At 43.1% G+C, this 24360-nt stretch overlaps 1 protein-coding gene across 1 annotated transcript; it reads right to left on the reverse strand.

The window, feature by feature from the left end:
* Positions 1-1612: 1612 nt before the first annotated feature.
* LOC105006428 (transcriptional coactivator YAP1) lies at positions 1613-23725 on the reverse strand. Its single transcript, XM_029121244.2, has 8 exons — positions 22927-23725; positions 19646-19845; positions 18143-18306; positions 14403-14504; positions 5491-5636; positions 4735-4805; positions 4530-4630; positions 1613-1899 (listed from the first exon to the last, which is right to left on the reverse strand). Exons 1-8 carry the CDS (start codon positions 23134-23136, stop codon positions 1751-1753), a joined length of 1143 nt encoding a protein of 380 aa, XP_028977077.1. The 5' UTR covers positions 23137-23725; the 3' UTR covers positions 1613-1750.
* Between the last annotated feature and the right edge of the window lie 635 nt (positions 23726-24360).

Here is a 24360-nt window from a genome sequence, read left to right on the forward strand (position 1 = left end):
GGCTTTGAATCATTCAGTGATGATGCAGAATACTGTGGTCATTAGGTGATCTTGCAGGCTTTGATTCAGCTTTGATCAACCTCACAATCAGACACCATGTAAATGACATTAAGCATTTGTTATGAAACAGATGTCAATGTGGTCTTTTTAAACAGTGCTCCTTTAGCGGTATCTCACTGCGTCTGTCGTTATGACAATAAAACAGCTGTAGACAGTAAGATGCTAAATATTCTCCATGAATCCCCACCCAACAGGTAAAAGCTGAGGTGGTGGTGGGCTAACACAATGGACAGGCACACCGCAGAATATTAGACAGGAAACCCACACGTAGAAGCTTTGGGAAGCTCAGTGTAACTTGGTGCTGCAGACAAAAGATCCTGAAAAAGTCCTGCAGATATAAACCTGGAAGGTAAGTCTGATACAAAAAAATAGGCTACAAAAATATATTATACAAACAACAATAATTACATCACAACTACACTGATGATTGTCACAATGTTTATTATGTTATAGCCCAGTTTGATATAAAGATAAACTCCACCTGAAAAACACATGCATATAGAAAACATCAAAATAAATACAAAATGAGCATTGGTTAGTATTTGGTTGTTCTAGGGTGATGTTCACTAAAGCTTTGTTACACAGGAAAGTTAGCAGTTAGGGTTGTATACATTCTTTAGATACTGCAGTATAAAACACATAGCTTCATGCATAATAAAAATAACATTTATCGGTTGATTGTATGTACATAGTGTGTGTTTGTCTGTGTGTGTGTGTGTTTGTGTGTAACTGTCCCAGACTGTAACTTTTGTTCTAGTAGTGTTATGTACACATTACAATGATGAGAAGGATTATAAAGATTAAACACAACGAATAGGAATATTCGGCCAGTCTTCTCTTGCCTGTGATTTAGCTGCCTGCATGTTTAGACAGGCTCATGAGAAATTGCACTGCTTTTCAAATATATTGGTATGCTCATCAACAAACAAAAATATATATGTTTGTGTGAGGATGGGGGATCAATATAGATAATGGTGCCGTTTAAATATTAACCCAATATACGCGTGTGAGCAGGCCAGCCCTACACAGGGAGGCTACCTCACACACCTGATTGAATGGAGGGTATGTGTGTCTTTGTGAGAACCCAGGCCCGGGCGTAGGCCTCGACAGACTCACAGGGGTAACTGGTCATTTGGAGGGCCACATCATTTGTAGCACAACAGAGGGAGACATCTCATGTTTGTGTGAGCGGGAGGGAACGGTAGTCTGCCAACACATCATGTCTCTCTCTGACGTCTGTTAACAGTGGGTGTCTATAGTGTGTGCACATTTTCGGGCATGTATGTGATTTTAAACAATGTGTGTGTGTCTATAATGTATCTGGGTTTGTGTATGAAGAGTGTGTATTGTATGTTTGTTTATTGTGTGACTGTGCATGTATGAGTGTGTGTGTGTGTATCTATAATGTAACTGTGTTTGTGTATGAGGAGTGTGTTTGTTTATTGTGTGACTGTGCATGTATGTGTGTGTGTGTGTATCAATAATATAACGTGTATAGTGTGTTTATTTATTGTGTGATTGTGAGTGTTTCTGTAATAAATCTGTGTTTGTGTGTGAAGAGAGTGACTAGTGTGTTTGTTTGTAGTGTGATTGTTTGTGTGTGTGTCTATAATGTATCTGTATTTGTGTGTGAAGAATGTGTACAGTGTGCTTGTTTAACGTGTGGTTGTTTCTTGGTTATATAGTGTGTCTACAGCCAAAGAACAGTGTCCATGTCACTGAGGAGTTCTGAACTCAGAGCTTCCTGGATACTGGGCATCAGCTCCTCCCCATCCATAGCCATACACACCCCTGGCCCCGCCTCCAGAAAAGCCATTGGCTGGGCTGCTCCAGAGTCACCTATCATAACACAGAATACTGGGTAGTAAGATGGAAGTGTCCAATCACAAAACAGTCTACTGGTTAGTAGTGCTGCACAATTAATCGAAATATAATAGAAATTGCGATACTGAGATGGGCAATATCCAAATCTATCCAAACTTACGCAATTTTATGCTCCAAAAAAGGTGAAAGATATGCGCAAGGCAACAGGCATGCATCATAAGTCTGTAATAGACTGTGCACCAGCGTAGTGAGGAACTTCCGCTTTTGTCTAGAAGTCGGCATTGCAGTTTCCGGTTTACTTACTAATATTCATCCGCATTAGTAAACACCTAAACTCACAACAAGATGAGTGATGCTGTTGTACGAAAAAAAAGAAATATAATGTACGTGACTCATTTAAGTTTCAAGGTACAAGTGGGGCATCATTTTAATACAAGTGGGGCATCATTTTAATCAGGAGAATGTCCTATTTTTTATAAAATATGGATTGCACCATTCAATGACTTCAAACGCCAGACTAGAAATAGTCAGAAAAGGCGATTTTTTTATATACTTCCACATAACGCAGGTTTAAGCACAATTAATACCATATAGGACCAGATGTTTACTTCCTGTACCAGTTGTTATTTTTCAGTTTCGTTGTGAAATGAGATTACAGTAGTAAAATAAAAGAGGAGACCTGTTTTGGTGATTTTTTGAGGCTATGGAATTTTAAGCTTCATTCAGGTTAGAAGAGGCTGAGCGAAGGTTTGTTTCAATTCACTTGCTATGGGGACGCCCTAGCGTTCCAGCTCAGCCAGCGTTATTTTGCCGTTTTTGAGGCTAGGGTGAATTTTTATGCGTTCTATTGTCCTGCCTAATACTACACTAAAAAGCAACACGTCACTAACTAGCTTAGCCAATAGCCGGCCGCACACCACAGTAAACTACTTACACTTGTAGTTGTGCAGATAACTCGATACGTAGAGTTTGAATCCCTTGTTCCGCTTGCTTGTTGGAGCAGGGGACCAGGCATCAACAATTCGATAGGCATCACTAATGCTTATTTTAGGCAGGTCTTGGAGACATCTACTAAAAACTGAAATTTTGGGCAGCGCGGGTGATCGCCTTGAGTAAACCGGAAAATGATATGCCGACATCTGACTAAAATGGAAGTTCGTCCATACGCTTGTGCACAGAGCCAATTGTTTTTCTTGCGGGTGCTGTAGTATTTTTGTAGATTACTTAAATACCTGGACTAATTTTGTTTAAATACTTGGTTTTTCAATGTTAGTTTGAGTTACCACTGTTACAAATGCTAGCGAAGTCATCTGCTTCAAGTTAGCGAGTGGCACCCAGATATTTCCCCACACACACAACAGCATGGTTATTAAAGGTTTTGGCTTCAGTTTCGATGCCTACAAACAAACTCAATATGGGTTAATAAGGGATAATAAGGGTTGAGAAATGTTGCCTAACCAGCTATGGCAACGGCACAATCATTGCAAATGCCATTGCATTAAAAAGGGAGTTTAATGAATAATTCAGCACAGGCAGCACCTTCAAATTGGTAATAAGTGAAAAATAGAAAACACTGAACTTTAACTCAAATTTTATTCAGTTTAATAGCACATTATGTAGGCTATGATCTCTATTTTTAAGTGAGAATAGCTATGCGGTTTACCCCCATGTTTTAACATCGCAAATCATAACCGTAATTGTAATATTTGTTAAAGAAAACTGTACCTGTGACTATGAGTAAGTAGGATGATCAGGTGTATGTTACCTGTGACTATGAGTTAGTAGGATGAGAAGGTGTATGTTACCTGTGACTATGAGTTAGTAGGATGAGAAGGTGTATGTTACCTGTGACTATGAGTTAGTAGGATGATGAGGTGTATGTTACCTGTGACTATGAGTTAGTAGGATGAGAAGTTGTATGTTACCTGTGACTATGAGTTAGTAGGATGAGAAGGTGTATGTTACCTGTGACTATGAGTTAGTAGGATGAGAAGTTGTATGTTACCTGTGACTATGAGTTAGTAGGATGAGAAGGTGTATGTTACCTGTGACTATGAGTTAGTAGGATGATGAGGTGTATGTTACCTGTGACTATGAGTTAGTAGGATGAAAAGGTGTATGTTACCTGTGACTATGAGTTAGTAGGATGAGAAGGTATATGTTACCTGTGTCTATGAGTTAGTAGGATGATGAGGTATATGTTACCTTTGTCTATGAGTTAGTAGGATGAAAAGGTATATGTTACCTGTGTCTATGAGTTAGTAGGATGATGAGGTATATGTTACCTTTGTCTATGAGTTAGTAGGATGAAAAGGTGTATGTTACCTGTGTCTATGAGTTAGTAGGATGAGAAGGTATATGTTACCTGTGTCTATGAGTTAGTAGGATGATGAGGTATATGTTACCTTTGTCTATGAGTTAGTAGGATGAAAAGGTGTATGTTACCTGTGTCTATGAGTTAGTAGGATGAAAAGGTGTATGTTACCTGTGACTATGAGTTAGTAGGATGAGAAGTTGTATGTTACCTGTGACTATGAGTTAGTAGGATGAGAAGATATATGTTACCTGTGACTATGAGTTAGTAGGATGAGAAGTTGTATGTTACCTGTGACTATGAGTTAGTAGGATGAGAAGATATATGTTACCTGTGTCCATGAGTTCCACAGTGTTCAGTAGGTCATCAGGAGTCCGTGTGAAGCTGCTCACGCTCAGACCGCTGTCAGTGCTCTCATTACGAGAGTGGGCCCTACACACACACACACACACACACACACACACTTAATACAGCATGAAACACAGATAGAACAAATAACTGCTGAAACCCATAACATCCCAAACACACACCCTTACCCATTGAGGGCGGGGTCTACATGGTTCCTGGTTTTTCCATCATGCTCCAGTCCACTCCTCACCGATACGTCCTGAAACATATAACATATACGCAATATATCACAGAACATAGTCCTAAACCCACCCATATAATATACTTTACTATGTTATATTGCAATATATCACAGAACATAGTCCTAAACCCACCCATATTATATACTTTACTATGTTATATTGCAATATATCACAGAACATAGTCCTAAACCCAACCATATTATATACTTTACTGTGTTATATTGCAATATATTACAGAACATAGTCATAAACCCAGCCATATTATATACTTTACTGTGTTATATTGCAATATATTACAGAACATAGTCCTAAACCCAGCCATATTATATACTTTACTATGTTATATTGCAATATATCACAGAACATAGTCCTAAACCCACCCATATTATATACTTTACTGTGTTATATTGCAATATATTACAGAACATAGTCATAAACCCAGCCATATTATATACTTTACTGTGTTATATTGCAATATATTACAGAACATAGTCCTAAACCCAGCCATATTATATACTTTACTGTGTTATATTGCAATATATTACAGAACATAGTCACAAACCCACCCATATTATATATTACACTGGGTGAAATTGGTTTCATTATCGGTTGTTGTCTGTTATTACAGGGTCAAAAAGGAATTAAACAAAAGAAAAACACATATAACTAAATAAAGACGTTATAGCTTGTTTTAGCCCTGACCTGTGCTCTGATTGGTCGAACAAGGTCCTGCTGTTTTCGCCTCAGTCTGTCCTTTTCTGCCTGTAACTGTTGCCTGCGCTGGGTCACCACGCCAACTGGATCAGAGGTCAGGGTAGTGGGCTTCACCTGGGACACAGTACTCTGGACTAGGGGGAGGAGACAGGATCAGGGATATGTTGTGTGTGTGTGTGTGTGTAAAGTACCAGTCAAAAGTTTGGAGAGATATACTCCAAGGGTATTTCTTTAGTTATATTATTTTGGAGAAAAAACTGTTATGGTAAGACTAATCTAACTTTGAGGTGATTGGATCACAAAAAATATTTATTGTGAGACGCAGACCAAATGAAAAGATGCTGGGGGAGTGGAGGCAATGTGATGGTCTGGGGGTGTTTTGCTGGTGGTAAAGTGGGAAATTTGTAAAGATTGAAAGGGATCTTGCAGAAGGAAGGCTCTCACTCCATTTTGCAACACCATGTCATACTCTGTGGACGACACTTGATTGGGCCCAACGTCCTCCTACAACAGAACAGTGACCCAAAGCAAAGCTTCAAACTATGCAAGATCTATTTAGGAAAGAAGCAGTCAGCTGGTATTCTGTCTATAATGGAGTGGCCACCGGACCTCAACCTTATTAAGCTGTTGTGGGCGCAGATTGACCGTATGGTACGTAAGAACTGCCAATCAAGCTAATTCAACTTGTCAGGAGGTGCTTCAGGAAGCGTAGGGTAAAATCTCTTCAGATTACCTCAACAAACTGATAACTAGAATGCCAAATGTCTGCATGCTGTAATTGCTGCAAATGGAAGATTCTTTGACCAAAGCGTTTGAAGGACACAACAAATTATTTCAAATAAAAATAATTATTTCTAATAATTTCTAAGTCAGTGACTATATCTCCTATTATTTAAGCTATATCTCCTATTCAAACTCATTTAATGTATGTTGTCATGGAAAACAAGGAAGCTTCTATGTGACCCCAAACCTTTGAACGGTAGTGTATACAGAACAGTGACGAGGCATAGATATGGGGAAGGTTATAATAATATTGTTAAAGCATTGAAAGATTTAATGAGCACATTGGATGAAGTTTGGAACTGCCAAGACTCCCTAGAGCTGGCCTTCTGGCCTAACTAATGCCACATTTCCACTGGTGCTTCACCCTGGTACCAGGGCTACACCTGTGATTTATGCTAATGTTGGCTCTAGACGTTCCTGTTTCCACTATACATTTGCTACCAAGGACTTAAGGAGGGGCTCAGGAGGGGAGGGAAGAGTAAACTGTCAATGTGATTTGGCTTTCTGATTACGAAAAATAGAACATTATTCTGGTAGTAAAATCTAAATAACAATAATGCCATGCTCACCACTCTGTACCTCTATTGAGTCAATGGTATTGTATCACCTTTGGTCGTTCCAACTCTTTCCGTTCTGAGTCTTTGCTTCCCTGTACTCTTGCTTTATTTTCTTTATTTTATCAGGGATTGGTTTGTTAGATCGAATGAAACCCATCACGAGAAGCCTAAGACTAAGCAAATGATACACATTGCTATTCGAATAGCACAACATGAAGCGTTTTCACAGCACATACCATGTCAACCCACAAACCCCACCCTAAGTCCTGAAGTCTGGGGCTTGGCACATTATTATTATTAAACATGGTGGTGGGAGCATCATGCAATGGGGATGCTTCACAGCGGAAGACACTGGGAGACTGGTCAGAGAATAGGAAAGGATGAATGGAGCAAAATACAGGGAGGTCATGATGAACCAAAGTGCAAAGGAAATCTTTCAGTGAGACAATGGCCTTTCAGAAGTGCTGTACGCTGCCTGCTGTTACCTACCTGGCTACCTGCAAAACTATTTAGAAAATACTCTTGGTTAAATTCTACTTTAAGAGTTTACCAATGCAATATTTTTATCTGTTGACCTCTTACCCAACGTTTCTACACCAGGACTCTATTTGGACATAATTAATGGAACTACTCACCCCTGAACACCCAAAGCTAAGTATCATTAAAATGCCTTATCACTGTAATTGTTGTAACTACAACATGGAGGAGAACTATCGTCTTCAGGTAAAGATAGCAGAATTAGAGGCTCGGCTTCTGACGCAAATGTCAGGCAAGGATTATGTTAGTGTAGAAATAGAAAAATCTGTGTCAGTGCCACCAGGAAGAAACGACAGTGTTTTTAGCCCCCCGGCACAGCTCCTACAGCCAGGCAATAACATTCTATTGGTCACTGGGAAGAAATGCAGTCGACCAGTTAAACCTGGGTCGCTGCTAGAGCCGACTGAGATTTTCAACAGGTTTTCCCCACTGGAGTCGGAGTCAAGGCCCGAGCCATCTTCGGAGGGGAATGATCGGCAGGCATGTTCTACCGGTGGCCTGGAAAAACTGAAAAATTTAGTCATCGGCGATTCCATTACACACAGTATTAGACTAAAGTATCAGCCAGCAATCGTACATTGTTTACCGGGGGGCAGAGCTACCGACGTAGCCCGCAAATCTGAGGTTGGTGCTAGCGAAGTTTAAAACTGGCAAGTATAGAGAGTACAGAGATATTGTTATCCACGTTGGCACCAACGACGTTAGGATGAAACAGTCAGAGGTTACGAAGCAGAACATAGCATCAGCGTGTAAACTAGCTAGAAAGATGTGTCTGCATCGAGTAATTGTCTCTGGCCCCCTCCCAGCTAGGGGTGGTGACGAGCTCTACAGCAGACTTGCGCAACTCAATCACTGGCTGAAAACGGAGTTCTGCCCATTGCAGGAGGTAGAGTTTGTAGATAACTGGCTCTCTTTTTGGGACTCTCCCAGAAATAGGGCCAAACCTGATCTGCTGAAGAGCGATGGACTCCATCCTAGCTGGAGTGGTGCTCTTCTTTTATTTAGGAACATTGACAGTCTCACTCCTATAGCCTCACCATGAGATAGGGTGCAGGTCAGTCCTATAGTCTCAACATGAGAGGTTGCAGGTCAGTCCTATAGTCTCAACATGAGAGGGTGCAGGTCAGTCCTATAGTCTCAACATGAGAGGGTGCAGGTCAGTCCTATAGTTTCAACATGAGAGGGTGCTGGTCAGTCCTATAGTCTCAACATGAGATAGGGTGCAGGTCAGTCCTATAGCCTCACCATGAGATAGGGTACAGGCCAGCTTGCTAGCATAGTGGAGTCTGTCGATAGCATAGCCAGAGTAGTTTGTACAGCTTTACCTATTGCCACTGTGACTCGTTACAGGCTGAGAGAAGTTAAACAAGGTAGTGCTAACAAAAACAACCTTATTAAGATAAAGCCTTCCTCCACCTCGGTCACAAATAAAAATGTATCACCTCACATCTCAAAATGGGACTCCTAAATGTTAGATCCCTTGCTCCAAAGGCAGTTACAGTAAATGAATTAATCTCTGATCATAAACTAGATGTTATTGGCTTGTGTGAAACATGGCTAAAGACTAGCCTGGATAGACAGTACACTACAATACCGAAAATCACTCACATCTGCTTGATCAGCTTATTTCTCCAACCTGATTGAGGTAAACAAAAACAATCCAAAATGTATCTTCGATACAGTTGCAAAGTTGAGAAAAAAGCAACGCTCAACAAGTGAAGTGGGTCTTCACTGTAGCTGTAATGAATACATAAACTACTTTGATGAAAAGATCATCACCATTAGCAAACAAATAACTGACTCCTCCTTAAATAGTTATGGTCCTCAAAATCTCAGTTGTCCTGAGAATGTCCTGAACCTCCCTGACCAGGTGTCCATTGGGACACGAATTTCTTGATCCCGTATCACTCGACACATTCACTAGATTTGTAATGAGTTCTAAACCCACAAATTGTCAGCTAGACCCGATTCCAACAAAATTACTTAAGGAGCTATTTCCTGTGCTAGGTCAGCCAATGTTGAATATAATATATTGCTCCCTTTCCTCAGGATGTGTACCAAACTCACCAAAAATAGCAAAATAGGTAACAAATGACCTTCTTATGGCCTCAGACAAAGGTTCCGCATCCATCCTATTGCTTCTTGATCTTAGTTCTGCTTTTGACACTATTGATCACTCCCTTCTCTTAGAGAGACTGGAAACCCATATTGGGCTACGTGGACATGTTCTAGCCTGGTTTAAATCTTATTTATCTGAAAGATATCAGTTTGTTAGTGTGGATGGCATATCCTCTGACAAGTCAAAGGTATGTTTTGGTGTTCCTCAGGGCTCGGTTCTGGGGCCATTATTGTTCTCACTATATATGCTGCCTCTGGGCGATGTAATCTGAAATCACAATGTCAATTTTCACTGTTATGCTGATGACACACAGTTATATTTCAATGAAGCATGGAGAAGATCCAAAATTAGCTACTTTGGAAGCATTTGTTTCAGATATTAGGAAGTGGATGACAGAGAAAATCTTGCTTTTAAACTTAAAAAAAACAGAAATGCTCGTTTTAGGACCCAAAAAACAAAGAGCGTTGTTAGCAGATCTCACTGTGAACCTCGATGGCTGCATGGTCGTATCACAAAAAACTGTAAAAAACCTTGGCGTTACCCTTGACCCTGACCTCTCCTTTGAAGAACATATAAAATATGTCTCAAGAGTTGCTTATTTTCATCTTCAAAACATTGCAAAAATTAGAAACTTTCTATCAAAAACTGAAGTAACGAAAGTAATCTTTCGTAACTTCTAGACTAGATTACTACAATGCTCTTCTCTCTGGTTATCCAGACAAATTAATAAATAAACATCAATTAGTGCTGCACACGGCTGCTAGAATCCTAACTAGAACAATTTAAAAAAAAAACATTACTCCTGTACTAGCGTCCTTACACTGGCTGCCTGTTAGGGTTAGGGCTGATTTTAAGGTTTTATTGTTAACCTATAAATCAATACATGGACTTGCTCCTACTTACCTTGCTGAAATGATCCAGCCATACATACCTACACGTAACCTACGATCGCAAGATGCAGGCCTTTTAATTGTACCTGGAATTTCTAAACAAACAGCTGTAGGCAGGGCTTTTCTCATAGAGCTCCACTACTGTGGAATGATCTGCCAGTTAAGGTTAGAAATGCAAATGCAGTGCAAACTTTCAAGTGTCTACTAAAAATTAATCTCTGCCGCACGGTTTATAATTAGGTGATCAGAATTTTCTTCTTTTCTTTTTCATTTTAAACTTTGGAGGACATAAGGTCCTAGCCCACACCTGAGGAGTACTTGGCTTGAAAGACCCATTGCTGTCCCTGTCCAAAGTCCTCCTGGTTGTGTTGCAGATCAAGACGATACCTGACGATTTCAGCTGCCACTTTGCTGCCCCCCCCCCCCCCCCCCCGGACTCTGGACTCACCCACATGCATTTATTAATTATTACAATTTGTACTCTTAATATGTTCACCCGGCATAGCCAGAAGAGGACTGGTCACCCCTCTGAGCCTGGGTCCTCTCTAGGTTTCTTCCTAAATTCCAGCCTTCTTAGGGAGTTTTTTCCTAGCCACTGAAATTCAACACTGTTGTTGTTTGCTCCTTGGTGTCTTCAGGCTGGGTGTTTTGTAAAAGCACTTTGTGACTACTTCTGATGTAAAAGGGGCTTTATAAATACATTTGATTGATTGAAACACACAGCCAAGAAGAGTGGCTCCAAGACAAGTCAAGGCAGTGTGTAAGTGTGTGTGTGTGTGTGTGCGGTTACACAATCCTGACAGTTAGGGTGAATCTTCTCAGCCAGTTATTCCTGTTTAACCAGACTCTCTCCTCTCTGATCTCAAGACTAATCTTCTGCCAGTCCCTCTTCTCTCACATTTTATTAAAATGTTTTAGTCCTGTGTTGCTGAATTGATAATCTACCTCTAACCTGTCAGATATTTATAACATTTAGCTGACGCCCTTCCAGACTGATTTACAGTAGTGAGTGCATACATTTCCGACCTGGTCCCCCATGGGAATCAAACCCACAATCTCTGGTGTTCATCATACTCTACCAGCTGAGCCACAATCTACAGTTAGGTATCTAATCCACTCCAATCTAACATGTCAGATATCTTGTCCGCTAGAATCTAACATAACAGATATCTAGTCAACTACAATCTTTAACCTGAAATTAATATATTTTCCATGGTGAACATCTCCATCTAGTGGGACAACAAGGACAGACATCCTTAAATGCCAAAGTAGCAGAGCCACAACTGTCTCTGTGGAGGGCAGCATTGTTGCCTTTAAGGGTGCTGTCTAGATAAGGAGGTGCAGTCTGAATAAGGAGTTAGTCTCAATAAGAGGTGCTGTCTAGATAAGGAGGTGCAGTCTGAATAAGGAGGTGCAGTCTGAATAAGGAGGTGCAGTCTGAATAAAGAGGTACTGTCTAGATAAGGAGGTGCAGTCTGAAAAAGGAGGTACAGTCTGAATAAGGAGGTGCCGTCTGAATAAGGAGGTGCAGTCTGAATAAGAGGTGCTGTCTAGATAAGAAGGTGCAGTCTGAATAAGGAGGTAGAGTCTGAATAAGGAGGTGCTGTCTGAATAAAGAGGTACAGTCTGAATAAGGAGGTGCAGTCTGAATAAGGAGGTGCTGTCTGAATAAAGAGGTACAGTCTGAATAAGGAGGTGCAGTCTGAATAAGGAGGTGCAGTCTGAATAAGAGGTGCTGTCTAGATAAGAGGTGCTGTCTAGATAAGATGGTGCAGTCTGAATAAGGAGGTGCAGTCTGAATAAGGAGGTAGAGTCTGAATAAGGTGGTGCAGTCTGAATAAGGAGGTGCTGTCTAGATAAGGAGGTGCTGTCTAGATAAGGAGGTAGAGTCTGAATAAGGAGGTGCTCTCTGGATAAGGAGGTGCTCTCTGGATAAGGAGGTGCTCTCTGGATAAGGAGGTGCTGTCTAGATAAGGAGGTGCAGTCTGAATAAGGAGGTGCTTTCTAGATAAGAAGGTGGAGTCTGAATAAGGAGGTACAGTCTGAATAAGGAGGTGCAGACTGAATAAAGGGGTGCTGTCTAGATAAGGAGGTGCAGTCTGAATAAGGAGGTGCCGTCTGCATAAGGAGGTGCTGTCTAGATAAGAAGGTGTGGTCTGAATAAGGAGGTACAATCTGAATAAAGAGGTACAGTCTGAATAAGGAGGTGCCGTCTGAATAAGGAGGTGCTTTCTGGAGATGTTTGTGCTGTATGGTTATGGAGGTGCTGTCAATTTAAAGATGTAAATAGCTTTTAAGCTCACCTGCTTCAAAATGTAAGCTGATAGCGGGTACTTCCATCTTTATTGGTCATGTCCATTGATTAAGTGCTTTTGGGAAGGTGTGTGTGAAGTTATAAACAATATGCTAGGAAGCCAAATTAGCCTAGATCCTGTGTTTTCTATTTTGGGACTAGACAAAAGCGATGTTCCCCTGCCCATATCTCAAAATATTATTCAAATTTGTCTATACACAGCACAGCAGACTATTTTACTTAAACGGACAGATAATGTATGTATGTGTGCATGTCTATATACACTCACCTAAAGGATTATTAGGAACACCATAATAATACTGTGTTTGACCCCCGTTCGCCTTCAGAACTGCCTTAATTGGCATTGATTCAACAAGGTGCTAAAAGCATTCTTTAAAAATGTTGGCCCATATTGATAGGAAAGCATCTTGCAGTTGATGGAGATTTGTGGGATGCACATCCAGGGCACGAAGCTCCCATTCCGCCACATCCCAAATATGCTCTATTGGGTTGAGATCTGGTGACTGTGGGGGCCATTTCAGTACAGTGAACTCACTGTCATGTTCAAGAAACCAATTTGAAATGATTCAAGCTTTGTGACATGGTGCATTATCCTGCTGGAAGTAGCCATCAGAGGATGGGTACATGGTGGTCATAAAGGGATGGACATGATCAGGTAGGCTGTGGCATTTAAACAATACCCAATTGGCACTAAGGGGCCTAAAGTGTGCCAAGAAAACATCCCCCACACCATTACACCACCACCACAAGCCTGCACAGTGGTAACAAGGCATGATGGATCCATGTCCTCATTCTGTTTACGCCAAATTCTGACTCTACCATCTGAATGTCTCAACAGAAATCGAGACAGAAATCAGACCAGGCAACATTCTTCCAGTCTTCAACTGTCCAATTTTGGTGAGCTTGTGCAAATTATAGCCTCTTTTTCCTATTTGTAGTGGAGATGAGTGGTACCCGGTGGGGTCTTCTGCTGTTGTAGCCCATCCGCCTCAAGGTTGTGCATGTTGTGGCTTCACAAAAATGCTTTGCTGCATACCTCGGTTGTAACGAGTGGTTATTTCAGTCAAAGTTGCTCTTCTATCAGCTTGAATCAGTCGGCCCATTCTCCTCTGACCTCTAGCATCAACAAGGCATTTTGGCCCACAGGACTGCCGCATACTGGATGTTTTTCCCTTTTCACACCATTCTTTGTAAACCCTAGAAATGGTTGTGCGTGAAAATCCCAGTAACTTAGCAGATTGTGAAATACTCAGACCGGCCCATCTGGCATCAACAACCATGCCACGCTCAAAATTGCTTAAATCACCTTTCTTTCCCATTCAGTTTGGAGTTCAGGAGATTGTCTTGACCAGGACCACACCCCTAAATGCATTGAAGCAACTGCCATGTGATTGGTTGATTAGATAATTGCATTAATGAGAAATTGAACAGGGGTTCCTAATAATCCTTTAGGTGAGTGTATGTATGCATGCATGCGTATATGTGTATGTATGCATTTATAAAATACTTTTAGTTGTTTTGATAACTATTTGCCTATTTATTTATTATTTTCCTTCAGGAGGCTGGGGATAAAATGGTGTTGTTTATATTGTATATTGTGGAATAACAATCAAAAATATTGTAATGCTGCCTGGTGAAGTGTTCATACATTCAGGGAACCATGAGATATCTGGATCCTGATGATGAGGTTGGGGTTTTACCTAAGCGGGGGTCCAGCCAGGAGGTGGTTTTGGTCGTGTGGTTGATATAGTAAACCTCTCCTTCAGGGGTCACTGCTTGTTCCCAACCCTCTGGGAGAGGACCTGCAACACACAGAGACAATCACAAACAAAGACAGACACAGAAAACCCCCAACACACTTGGACAGACACACAGAGACACAGAAATACCCACACAAAAACATAGGGACACACATGCACACAAATCCCCTTCCCTTCCACACACACACACATACACACACACTTGAGCAGACAAAAATTAAATAGCATTTTCCATAAATAAAATATTTAATATAATGAAGAATCATATTTCATACAGATGTGCTCAAAAGTTTAATATAGGTACCATTTGTAAAGAAAACATGAGAGAACAGGCAAAACACATGGTTATGGTTAGGGTCTTTTATTTCTTATGGGATTCACATTCAACTGTAGGCCATAACAGAATGGCACAATCATAAAACAAAACATTTCAACAAAGAAAACAATGAACTGACCCCAGTTCAAAAGTCTGCATACCCTTAGTTCTTAATACTGTGTATTGCCCCTTTAGCATCAATGACAGAGTGCAGTCTTTTGTAATAGTTGTCTATGAGGCCCATTCATCTTGGCAAAATACCTCCTGGTCATGTAAAGTCCTTGGTCGTCTTGCATGAACCGCACGTTTGAGATCTCCCCAGATGATATTAAGGTCAGGAGACTGTGATGGCCACTCCAGAACCTTCACCTTTTTCTGCTGTAAACATTGGAGGGTCAACTTGGCCTTGTGCTTAGGGTCATTGTTATGCTGAAAAGTCCAAGAGCGTCCCATGAGCAGGTTTCGTGTAGAAGAATGCAAATTGTCTGCCAGTATTTTCTGACAACATGCTGCATTCATGAATTGATAGCATTGTGAATTGAATTGCATTGTGGGATTGTTGATGTACTGTAGGCTGCCTGCTGTTACCTATATGGCTACCTGCCAAACTTTTTTCGAATTTACTCTATATAAACTAATTGGTCAAATTCTACTTTAAGAGTTTTACTAACGCCATATTATTCATCTGTTGACCTCTTACCCAACTCTACTACACCGGGACTCTATTTGGACATAATTAACGGAACTACTCACCCCTGAACACCCGAGGCTAAGTATCATTACAATGCCTTATCAAACAACACGGAGGAGAATGTTCGTCTTAAGTTAAAGATAGCAGAGTTAGAGGCTCGGCTTCTGACGCAATTTTTCAGGCAAGGATTATGTTAGTGTAGAAATAGAAAAATCTGCGTCAGTGCCACCAGGTAGAAACAATAGTTTTGTTAGCCCCCCGGCACAGCTCCTGCAGCCGGGCAATAACTTTCTCTTGGTCACTGGGAAGAAATGCCGTCGACCAGTTAAACCTGAATCGTTGCTAAATCCAACTGAGACTTTGAACAGGTTTTCCTGAGTCAAGGCCCGAGCCGTCTTCGGAGGGGAATGATCGGCAGGCATGTTCTACCGATGGCTTTGAAAAACTATAAACTTTAGTCATCGGCGATTCCGTTACACGCAGTATTAGACTAAAGAATCAGCCGGCGATCGTATATTGTTTACCGGGGAGCAGAGCCACCGACGTAGCCGCAAATCTGGGGCTGGTGCTAGCGAAGTCTAAAACTGGCAAGTATAGAGAGTACTGTTATTCACGTTGGCACCAACGACGTTAGGATGAAACAGTCAGAGGTTACGAAGCAGAACACAGCATCAGCGTGTAAATTAGCTAGAAAGATGTGTCGGCATCGAGTAATTGTCTCTGGCCCCCTCCCAGCTAGGGGTGGTGACGAGCTCTACAGCAGACTTGCAAACGTTCAAGTGTCTACTAAAAACTCATCTCTACAGCACAATTTATAATTAGGTGTAGCCTGGCCCAGGGGCGTGAAGGTGACCAGTAGGCTTGATACTGTCTACCCTTGCTGTCTTGCCATGTGGGCTCTCATTGCCCACATGAGAGCCCACATGGCTTGTTGTTTTCTCCCTGTTGCACACTTGTGCAATTGGGCTGTACTCTGCTGGCAACACTCTGCCCTCATTCAGGGTGGTTGCGGTTGGTGGGTGTCCCTTTGGTTGATGCTTGGCAATGGGTGTGGATTGATTTCCTGCCTGTTGGGCCCTGTCCGGGGCCTCCCTCGGGTAGGGCCACAGTGTCTCTGGACCCCCGTCTCAGTCCCAAGGTCTTACGCTGCTATACTATTGTGCTGGGGGAGTAGGTTCGGTTCTCCTTCCCCACCAAGTTCTCCTTCTCCACTATAAATCGTTGTTGATTTTCAGAATTTTCCCAGTCTCCTCCCGTTTTAAACTTTAGGAGGACATGAGATCCTGGTCCACACCTGCGGAGTACCTGGTTTGGGGGGACCGTTGCTGTCCCTGTCCTTGTCCATCTGGTCATACTTCTGACCTAGTCTAAATTTAAATAGACTCTGGATTTAGCCAAGAGAAATTTATTTATTATTCCAATTAAACTCTTAATATCTCACACGTCACAGCCAGAAGAGGACTGGTCACCCCTCTGAGCCTGGGTCCTCTCTAGGTTTCTTAGTAAATTTCTGTCTTCTTAGGGAGTTTTTTCTAGCCACTGAAATTCAACACTACTGTTGTTTGCTTCTTGGGATTTAAGGCCAGGTGTTTCTGTAAAAGCACTTTGTGACAACTGCTGTTGTAAAAAGGGCTTTATAAATACATTTGATTCATTGATTGATCTTGCCATACATTTTCACAAGATTCCCCGTGCCTTTAGAGCTCACACACCCCCAAAACATCATTGACCCATCACCATGCTTCACAGTGGGGATGGTATTCTGTTCACTATATGCCTTGTTGACCCCTCTCTGAACATACAGTGAGGGAAAAGATTATTTGTTCCCCTGCTGATTTTGTACGTTTGCCCACTGACAAAGAAATAATCAGTCTATAATTTTAATTATAGATGGAGTCAGAGGGAGGGGGCAGGTGTAAGGAGGTGGAGACAGAGGGAGGGGGCAGGTGTAAGGAGGTGGAGTCAGAGGGAGGGGGCAGGTGTAAGGAGGTGGAGTCAGAGGGAGGGGGCAGGTGTTAGGAGGTGGAGACAGAGGGAGGGGGCAGGTGTAAGGAGGTGGAGTCTGAGGGAGGGGGCAGGTGTAAGGAGGTGGAGACAGAGGGAGGGGGCAGGTGTAAGGAGGTGGAGACAGAGGGAGGGGCCAGGTGTAAGGAGGTGGAGACAGAGGGAGAGGGCAGGTGTAAGGAGGTGGAGACAGAGGGAGGGGGCAGGTGTAAGGAGGTGGAGACAGAGGGAGGGGGCAGGTGTAAGGAGATGGAGACAGAGGGAGGGGGCAGGTGTAAGGAGGTGGAGACAGAGGGAGGGGGCAGGTGTAAGGAGATGGAGACAGAGGGAGGGGGCAGGTGTAAGGAGATGGAGACAGAGGGAGGGGGCAGGTGTAAGGAGATGGAGACAGAGGGAGGGGGCAGGTGTAAGGAGGTGGAGACAGAGGGAGGGGCCAGGTGTAAGGAGGTGGAGACAGAGGGAGAGGGCAGGTGTAAGGAGGTGGAGACAGAGGGAGGGGGCAGGTGTAAGGAGGTGGAGACAGAGGGAGGGGGCAGGTGTAAGGAGATGGAGACAGAGGGAGGGGGCAGGTGTAAGGAGGTGGAGACAGAGGGAGGGGGCAGGTGTAAGGAGATGGAGACAGAGGGAGGGGGCAGGTGTTAGGAGGTGGAGATGAGGACATGGTCCTACCTGTGTTGGGGCTGGCGTTGCTCTGTGTGTGGGTGTGTGTGTTTGGACCAGGGTGAGCCAAGGTGTGGGTGTGTGGTGGAGGAGCGGAGAGCGGGTGGGGCGCTGCAGTGGTCTGGAGGTGGGAGAGCCGTGGGTCATGCCACGTGGTCGTCTGCTCCAGGTGACTACAAAACACACAGGTTAGTTTAGGACTTATGGTTAGGGTAAGGTATAATACTTGGGTTAGGTTTTGGACTTGTGGTTAGGGTAAGGTATAATACTTGGGTTAGTTTTGGACTTATGGATAGGGTAAGGTATAATACTTGGTTTAGTTTTGGACTTATGGTTAGGGTAAGGTATAATACTTGGGTTAGGTTTTGGACTTATGGTTAGGGTAAGATATAATACTTGGGTTAGGTTTTGGACTTATGGTTAGGGTAAGGTATAATACTTGGGTTAGGTTTAGGACTTATGGTTAGGGTAAGGTATAATACTTGGGTTAGGTTTTGGACTAATGGTTAGGGTAAGGTATAATACTTGGGTTAGGTTTTGGACTTATGGTTAGGGTAAGGTATAATAATTGGGTTAGGTTTAGGACTTATGGTTAGGGTAAGGTATAATACTTGGGTTAGGTTTAGGACTTATGGTTAGGGTAAGGTATTATACTTGGGTTAGGTTTAGGACTTGTGGTTAGGGTAAGGTATTATACTTGGGTTAGGTTTACGGTTAGGACTTATGGTTAGGGTAAGGTATTATACTTGGGTTAGGTTTAGGACTTGTGGTTAGGGTAAGGTATTATACTTGGGTTAGGTTTACGGTTAGGACTTATGGTTAGGGTAAGGTATAATACTTGGGTTAGGTTTAGGACTTATGGTTAGGGTAAGGTATAATACTTGGGTTAGGTTTAGGACTTATGGTTAGGGTAAGGTATAATACTTGGGTTAGGTTATGGGTTAGAGGTAAAATACGTTTCTTGAAAAAAAAAATGCTTGTCCTGAAAGATCCATAACCCACAGTGTTCATTTGTGAATCATTGACACACCCAGAAACAAACACACACCCCCACGTAGACACACCAAGAAACAACCACACACAAACACACAACCCCACGTAGACACACCAAGAAACAACCACACACAAACACACACCCCCACGTAGACACACCAAGAAACAACCACACACAAACACACAAACACACACCCCCACGTAGACACACCAAGAAACAACCACACACAAACACACACCCCCACGTAGACACACCAAGAAACAACCACACACAAACACACCCCCCCACGTAGACACACCCTTTTATGAGGAGATATAGCAGGTTCTCATTGGTTCCTGGTTAACCAGTCTGATTGGTCCTAGGTGTCTCTACGGAACATTGATCCAAACAGGCTTCCATTGTCTGATGGAGGTTAGGAGCTGGTTCAACCTGCTCGTTCTGACTTAACTGACACACACACACACACACAGATACACACACACAGATACACACACACACATACACACACAGTTACTTACTTGAGAAAGTAGGGCTGTCCAGAGGTGGTCTTGGCCATCTCCCAACCCGGGGGGAGGGGCATGTCGTCAGGAAGAGGCTGCGTTGCCATGGAGTTAGTTGCTGGAGTGACAAGGGTGTTGATGGGGAGCGAGGCGGGAGAAGAATGGGCACGCACATGATGAGGGGCCAGAGACCCAACCATGTTCCCATCTGAACTGGCCTACACACACACACACACACACACACACACACACATATACATACACACACAGACACAGAGTCAGTCTGAAATGGTCTAGACACACAGACACAGAGTCAGTCAGAGCTGGACTAGACACACAGACACAGAGTCAGTCTGAAATGGTCTAGACACATAGACACAGAGTCAGTCTGAAATGGTCTAGACACACAGACACAGAGTCAGTCGGAGCTGGACTAGACACACAAACACAGAGTCAGTCGGAGCTGGACTAGACACACAGACACAGAGTCAGTCTGAAATGGTCTAGACACACAGAGTCAGTCTGAAATGGTCTAGACACACAGACACAGAGTCAGTCGGAGCTGGACTAGACACACAGACACAGAGTCAGTCGGAGCTGGACTAGACACACAGACACAGAGTCAGTCGGAGCTGGACTAGACACACAGACACAGAGTCAGTCGGAGCTGGACTAGACACACACAGACACAGAGTCAGTCGGAGCTGGACTAGACACACAGACACAGAGTCAGTCGGAGCTGGACTAGACACACAGACACAGAGTCAGTCGGAGCTGGACTAGACACACAGACACAGAGTCAGTCGGAGCTGGACTAGACACACAGACACAGAGTCAGTCGGAGCTGGACTAGACACACAGACACAGAGTCAGTCGGAGCTGGACTAGACACACAGACACAGAGTCAGTCGGAGCTGGACTAGACACACAGACACAGAGTCAGTCGGAGCTGAACTAGACACACAGACACAGAGTCAGTTGGAGCTGGACTAGACACAGACACAGAGTCAGTCGGAGCTGGACTAGACACACAGACACAGAGTCAGTTGGAGCTGGACTAGACACACAGACACAGAGTCAGTCGGAGCTGGACTAGACACACAGACACAGAGTCAGTCGGAGCTGGACTAGACCAGTCTTTCAGCCAGCCAGGTAGTTAATCTGTAAACCAACCACCCTATCAGTCCATTAGTCAGGGATGGATATATGTATGCTGTTTACAATAACATACAGTATCTGCTGGATGCAGTGCCCTACATACGTTTTGGGACAGTAAAGTCAACATTTGACTTTTTTTTTTGCAGAACACTCATATGAAAATTAAAGATGAATGAGGCAAAAGTACAGCCTGTCACCTTTTATTTCTGGCCTAACTATAACCCCCAAAATGCTGTGTACATGTGTGTATATGTGTGTGTATATGAATGTATATGTGTGTGTGTTTGTGTATATATGTCTGTGTGTGTTTTATGTGTATATATGTGTGTGTATATGTGTATGTGTCTGTGTATATATGTATGTGTGTGTGTGTGTGTGTATATATGTATGCATGTGTCTGTGTATACGTGTGTTTGTGTGTGCATGTGTATATGTGTGTGTATATGCATGTGTATGTATGTGTGTGTATATGCATGTGTATATGCGTTTGTGTGTGTACATGAGTGTTTGTGTGTGTATATGTATGTGTGCGTGTGTGTGAATGTGTCTGTGTATATGTGTGCGTGTATATATGTTGTGTGTGTATACATGTTGTGTGTGTGTGTGTGTGTATGTGTCTGTGTGTGTATGTGTCTGTGTATATGTGTGTGTGTGTATATATGTACGTGTATATGTGTGTGTGTGTATATATGTATGTGTGCGTGTGTGTGTATGTGTCTGTGTATATGTGTGTGTGTGTGCATGTGTATGTGTATATGTGTGTGTATAAATGTTGTGTGTGTGTGTGTCTGTGTATATGTGTGTGTGTGTGTATATATGTATGTGTGCGTGAGTGTGTATGTGTGTGTGTGTGTGTATGTGTGTGTGCATGTGTCTGTGTATATGTGTGTGTGTGTGTATATATATGTATGTGTGTGTGTGTGTGTGTATGTGTGTGTGTGTATATGTGTGTGTGTGTGTGTGTGCATGTGTCTGTGTATATGTGTGTGTGTGTGCATGTGTTTGTGTATATGTGTGTGTTTGTGTATATGTGTGTATGTGTGTGTCTGTGTATATGTGTGTATATATGTACGTGTATATGTGTGTTTGTATATGTGTGTGTGGGTGTGTGTGTTTGTATATATGTGTGTGTGTGTGTGTGTGTGTGTGTGTGAAGTCAGTACAAAGGGGTTGGTGCAACAAGGGGACCATGCTGATATACAGGAGATCTGATTCATCATTCTGCAGTTTAACAGTACAGGTCCTGTCACTTCTAAACATGATGGACTGGTCCCACTAGTCGTTCCTGCCATGCAGGAGTACTGAGAAACAGTCTGCCATGCAGGAGTACTGAGAAACAGTCTGCCATGCAGGAGTACTGAGAAACAGTCTGCCATGCAGGAGTACTGAGAAACAGTCTGCCATGCAGGAGTACTGAGAAACAGTCTGCCATGCAGGAGTACTGAGAAACAGTCTGCCATGCAGGAGTACTGAGAAACAGTCTGCCATGCAGGAGTACTGAGAAACAGTCTGCCATGCAGGAGTACTGAGAAACAGTCTGCCATGCAGGAGTACTGAGAAACAGTCATTCTGCCATGCAAGAGTACAGAGAAACAGTCAGTCCATCACGCAGGAGTACAGAGAAACAGTCAGTCCATCACGCAGGAGTACTGAGAAACAGTCATTCTGCCATGCAGGAGTACTGAGAAACAGTCATTCTGCCATGCAGGAGTACAGAGAAACAGTCAGTCCATCACGCAGGAGTACAGAGAAACCGTCAGTATGCCTCGCAGGAGTACAGAGAAACAGTCAGTCCGTCACGCAGGAGTACAAAGAAACAGTCAGTCCGTCAAGCAGGAGTACAGAGAAACAGTCAGTCCTTCATGCAGGAGTACAGAGAAACAGTCAGTCCTTCATGCAGGAGTACAGAGAAACAGTCTGTCACGCAGGAGTACAGAGAAACAGTCAGTCCATTATGCAGGAGTACAGAGAAACAGTCAGTCTGTCATGCAGAGAAACGGTTGTAGCGCGGATGGATGCAGGGGAGCTGGAACCACTATTGGCACAAGCAAGTGAAGCCTCACCATACAAAGGGGATGATGCAGCCGGTCTAGTAACCGTCACTGGCGCAACTACATTTGGGTGGGTGGGGGGCTTATTACCTGTCTGGAGTGTGATCGGGGATCGGGTTGTCTGAAGAAGGAGTCGGGTAGTTTCCTCATCCTCATGGGCAGCGAGGAGGGGGGCAGGGTGGCGGTTTTGGGGTTAATTACCGCATTAAACAAGGCCTCCAGGTCCGTCTGGGAGTCCCCGCGGACGTGCACGATCTGCTGCCCCACAGGAGGCGCGCCCTGACCCTGACGCGCGTCCATGTTGCTTTTCAGTGTTATTATGTCCAATCAAAACAACCGATACGTTTTATATGATCCCTAAATGAATATAATCCGAAATTAAAAGAAAAATAACTCCGAGATACAAAAAAAACTGATCCGGTACCTACTCCCTGCAGTTTGTTTTTGTAGATTTTAAAGTGGAAAGTTCTTGAAGTGTTTGTTGTAGATAATTATGTTTAAACTGGCAAACATGCTAAAACGTGATCATCCAGGTAAACAGTAGCTAGCTATGAAAGATGATTGAATCTTTGGTTTGTTGTCAAACTTCTCGGCGCAGAAAACACGCATCCAGCCAGACAGACAGACAGACAGACGGGCCGTCCCACATACCTCAGACAGAGGAGCTGCACGAAACTTTTCTTTCTACAATAAGTTTTTCTTCAAACCGCTAAACACAAAAAAAACCTTACCAGACACTCCCAAATGTTATTTCGGCATAATGTCCGACATTCTGTCCGCTACATGGTTTCATTTGGTGTATAAAACCGTTTACGTCGTAATAAACCTCAGTTTTCCAAAGTTGTTCTAAAGTGTCGATGGGACGGGACAGTCTGCAACCAGAAGTCTCATGTGACCATTGAAAGGCGGGGCTACGGGCGGTTAAAGCCGCAGCTGTCCAGAGCTGCAGAAAAAAGGCAGGGAGTTCGTTTCTAATATTTTATTACAATAAGGTATTTTATTATGGTGCCCCCCCCCCCCCCCCTTTTTACGGGTGATAATGGCCTTATCACAGCAACTCCGAGTTCACTTGGAAGAGTCAAAGAATGAGGTTTCCTCGGATGCACATATCACCTTTCCTTTGGGGTGTTCTACCACAGTAACATACATCCACGATTTAATACCCTGGACAGCACTGGGAGAATTTGCACACTCTCTGACTCCTTAGCACAGTTATAATGATGTATGGAATCACACGGCTACACAATGAGACAGTGACATTAGAGTGTCTAGTTTGAGAAACAGACACCAGTCACAGTTCCTCAACTGGCAGCTTCAATAAATAGTACCCACAAAACACCAGTCACAACATCAACAGTGAAGAAGCGACTCTGGGATGCTGGCCTTCTAGCCAGAGCTCCAAAGAAAAAGCCATATCTCAGACTGGCCAATAAAAAGAAAAGATTAAGAAGGGCAAAAGAACAAAGACACTGGAGAGAGGAAGATTGTAAAAAAGTGTTATGGACAGATGAATCGTTTGAGGTG

This window comes from Esox lucius, chromosome 7, assembly GCF_011004845.1.
Source record: "Esox lucius isolate fEsoLuc1 chromosome 7, fEsoLuc1.pri, whole genome shotgun sequence".
Lineage (NCBI taxonomy): Eukaryota > Metazoa > Chordata > Actinopteri > Esociformes > Esocidae > Esox > Esox lucius.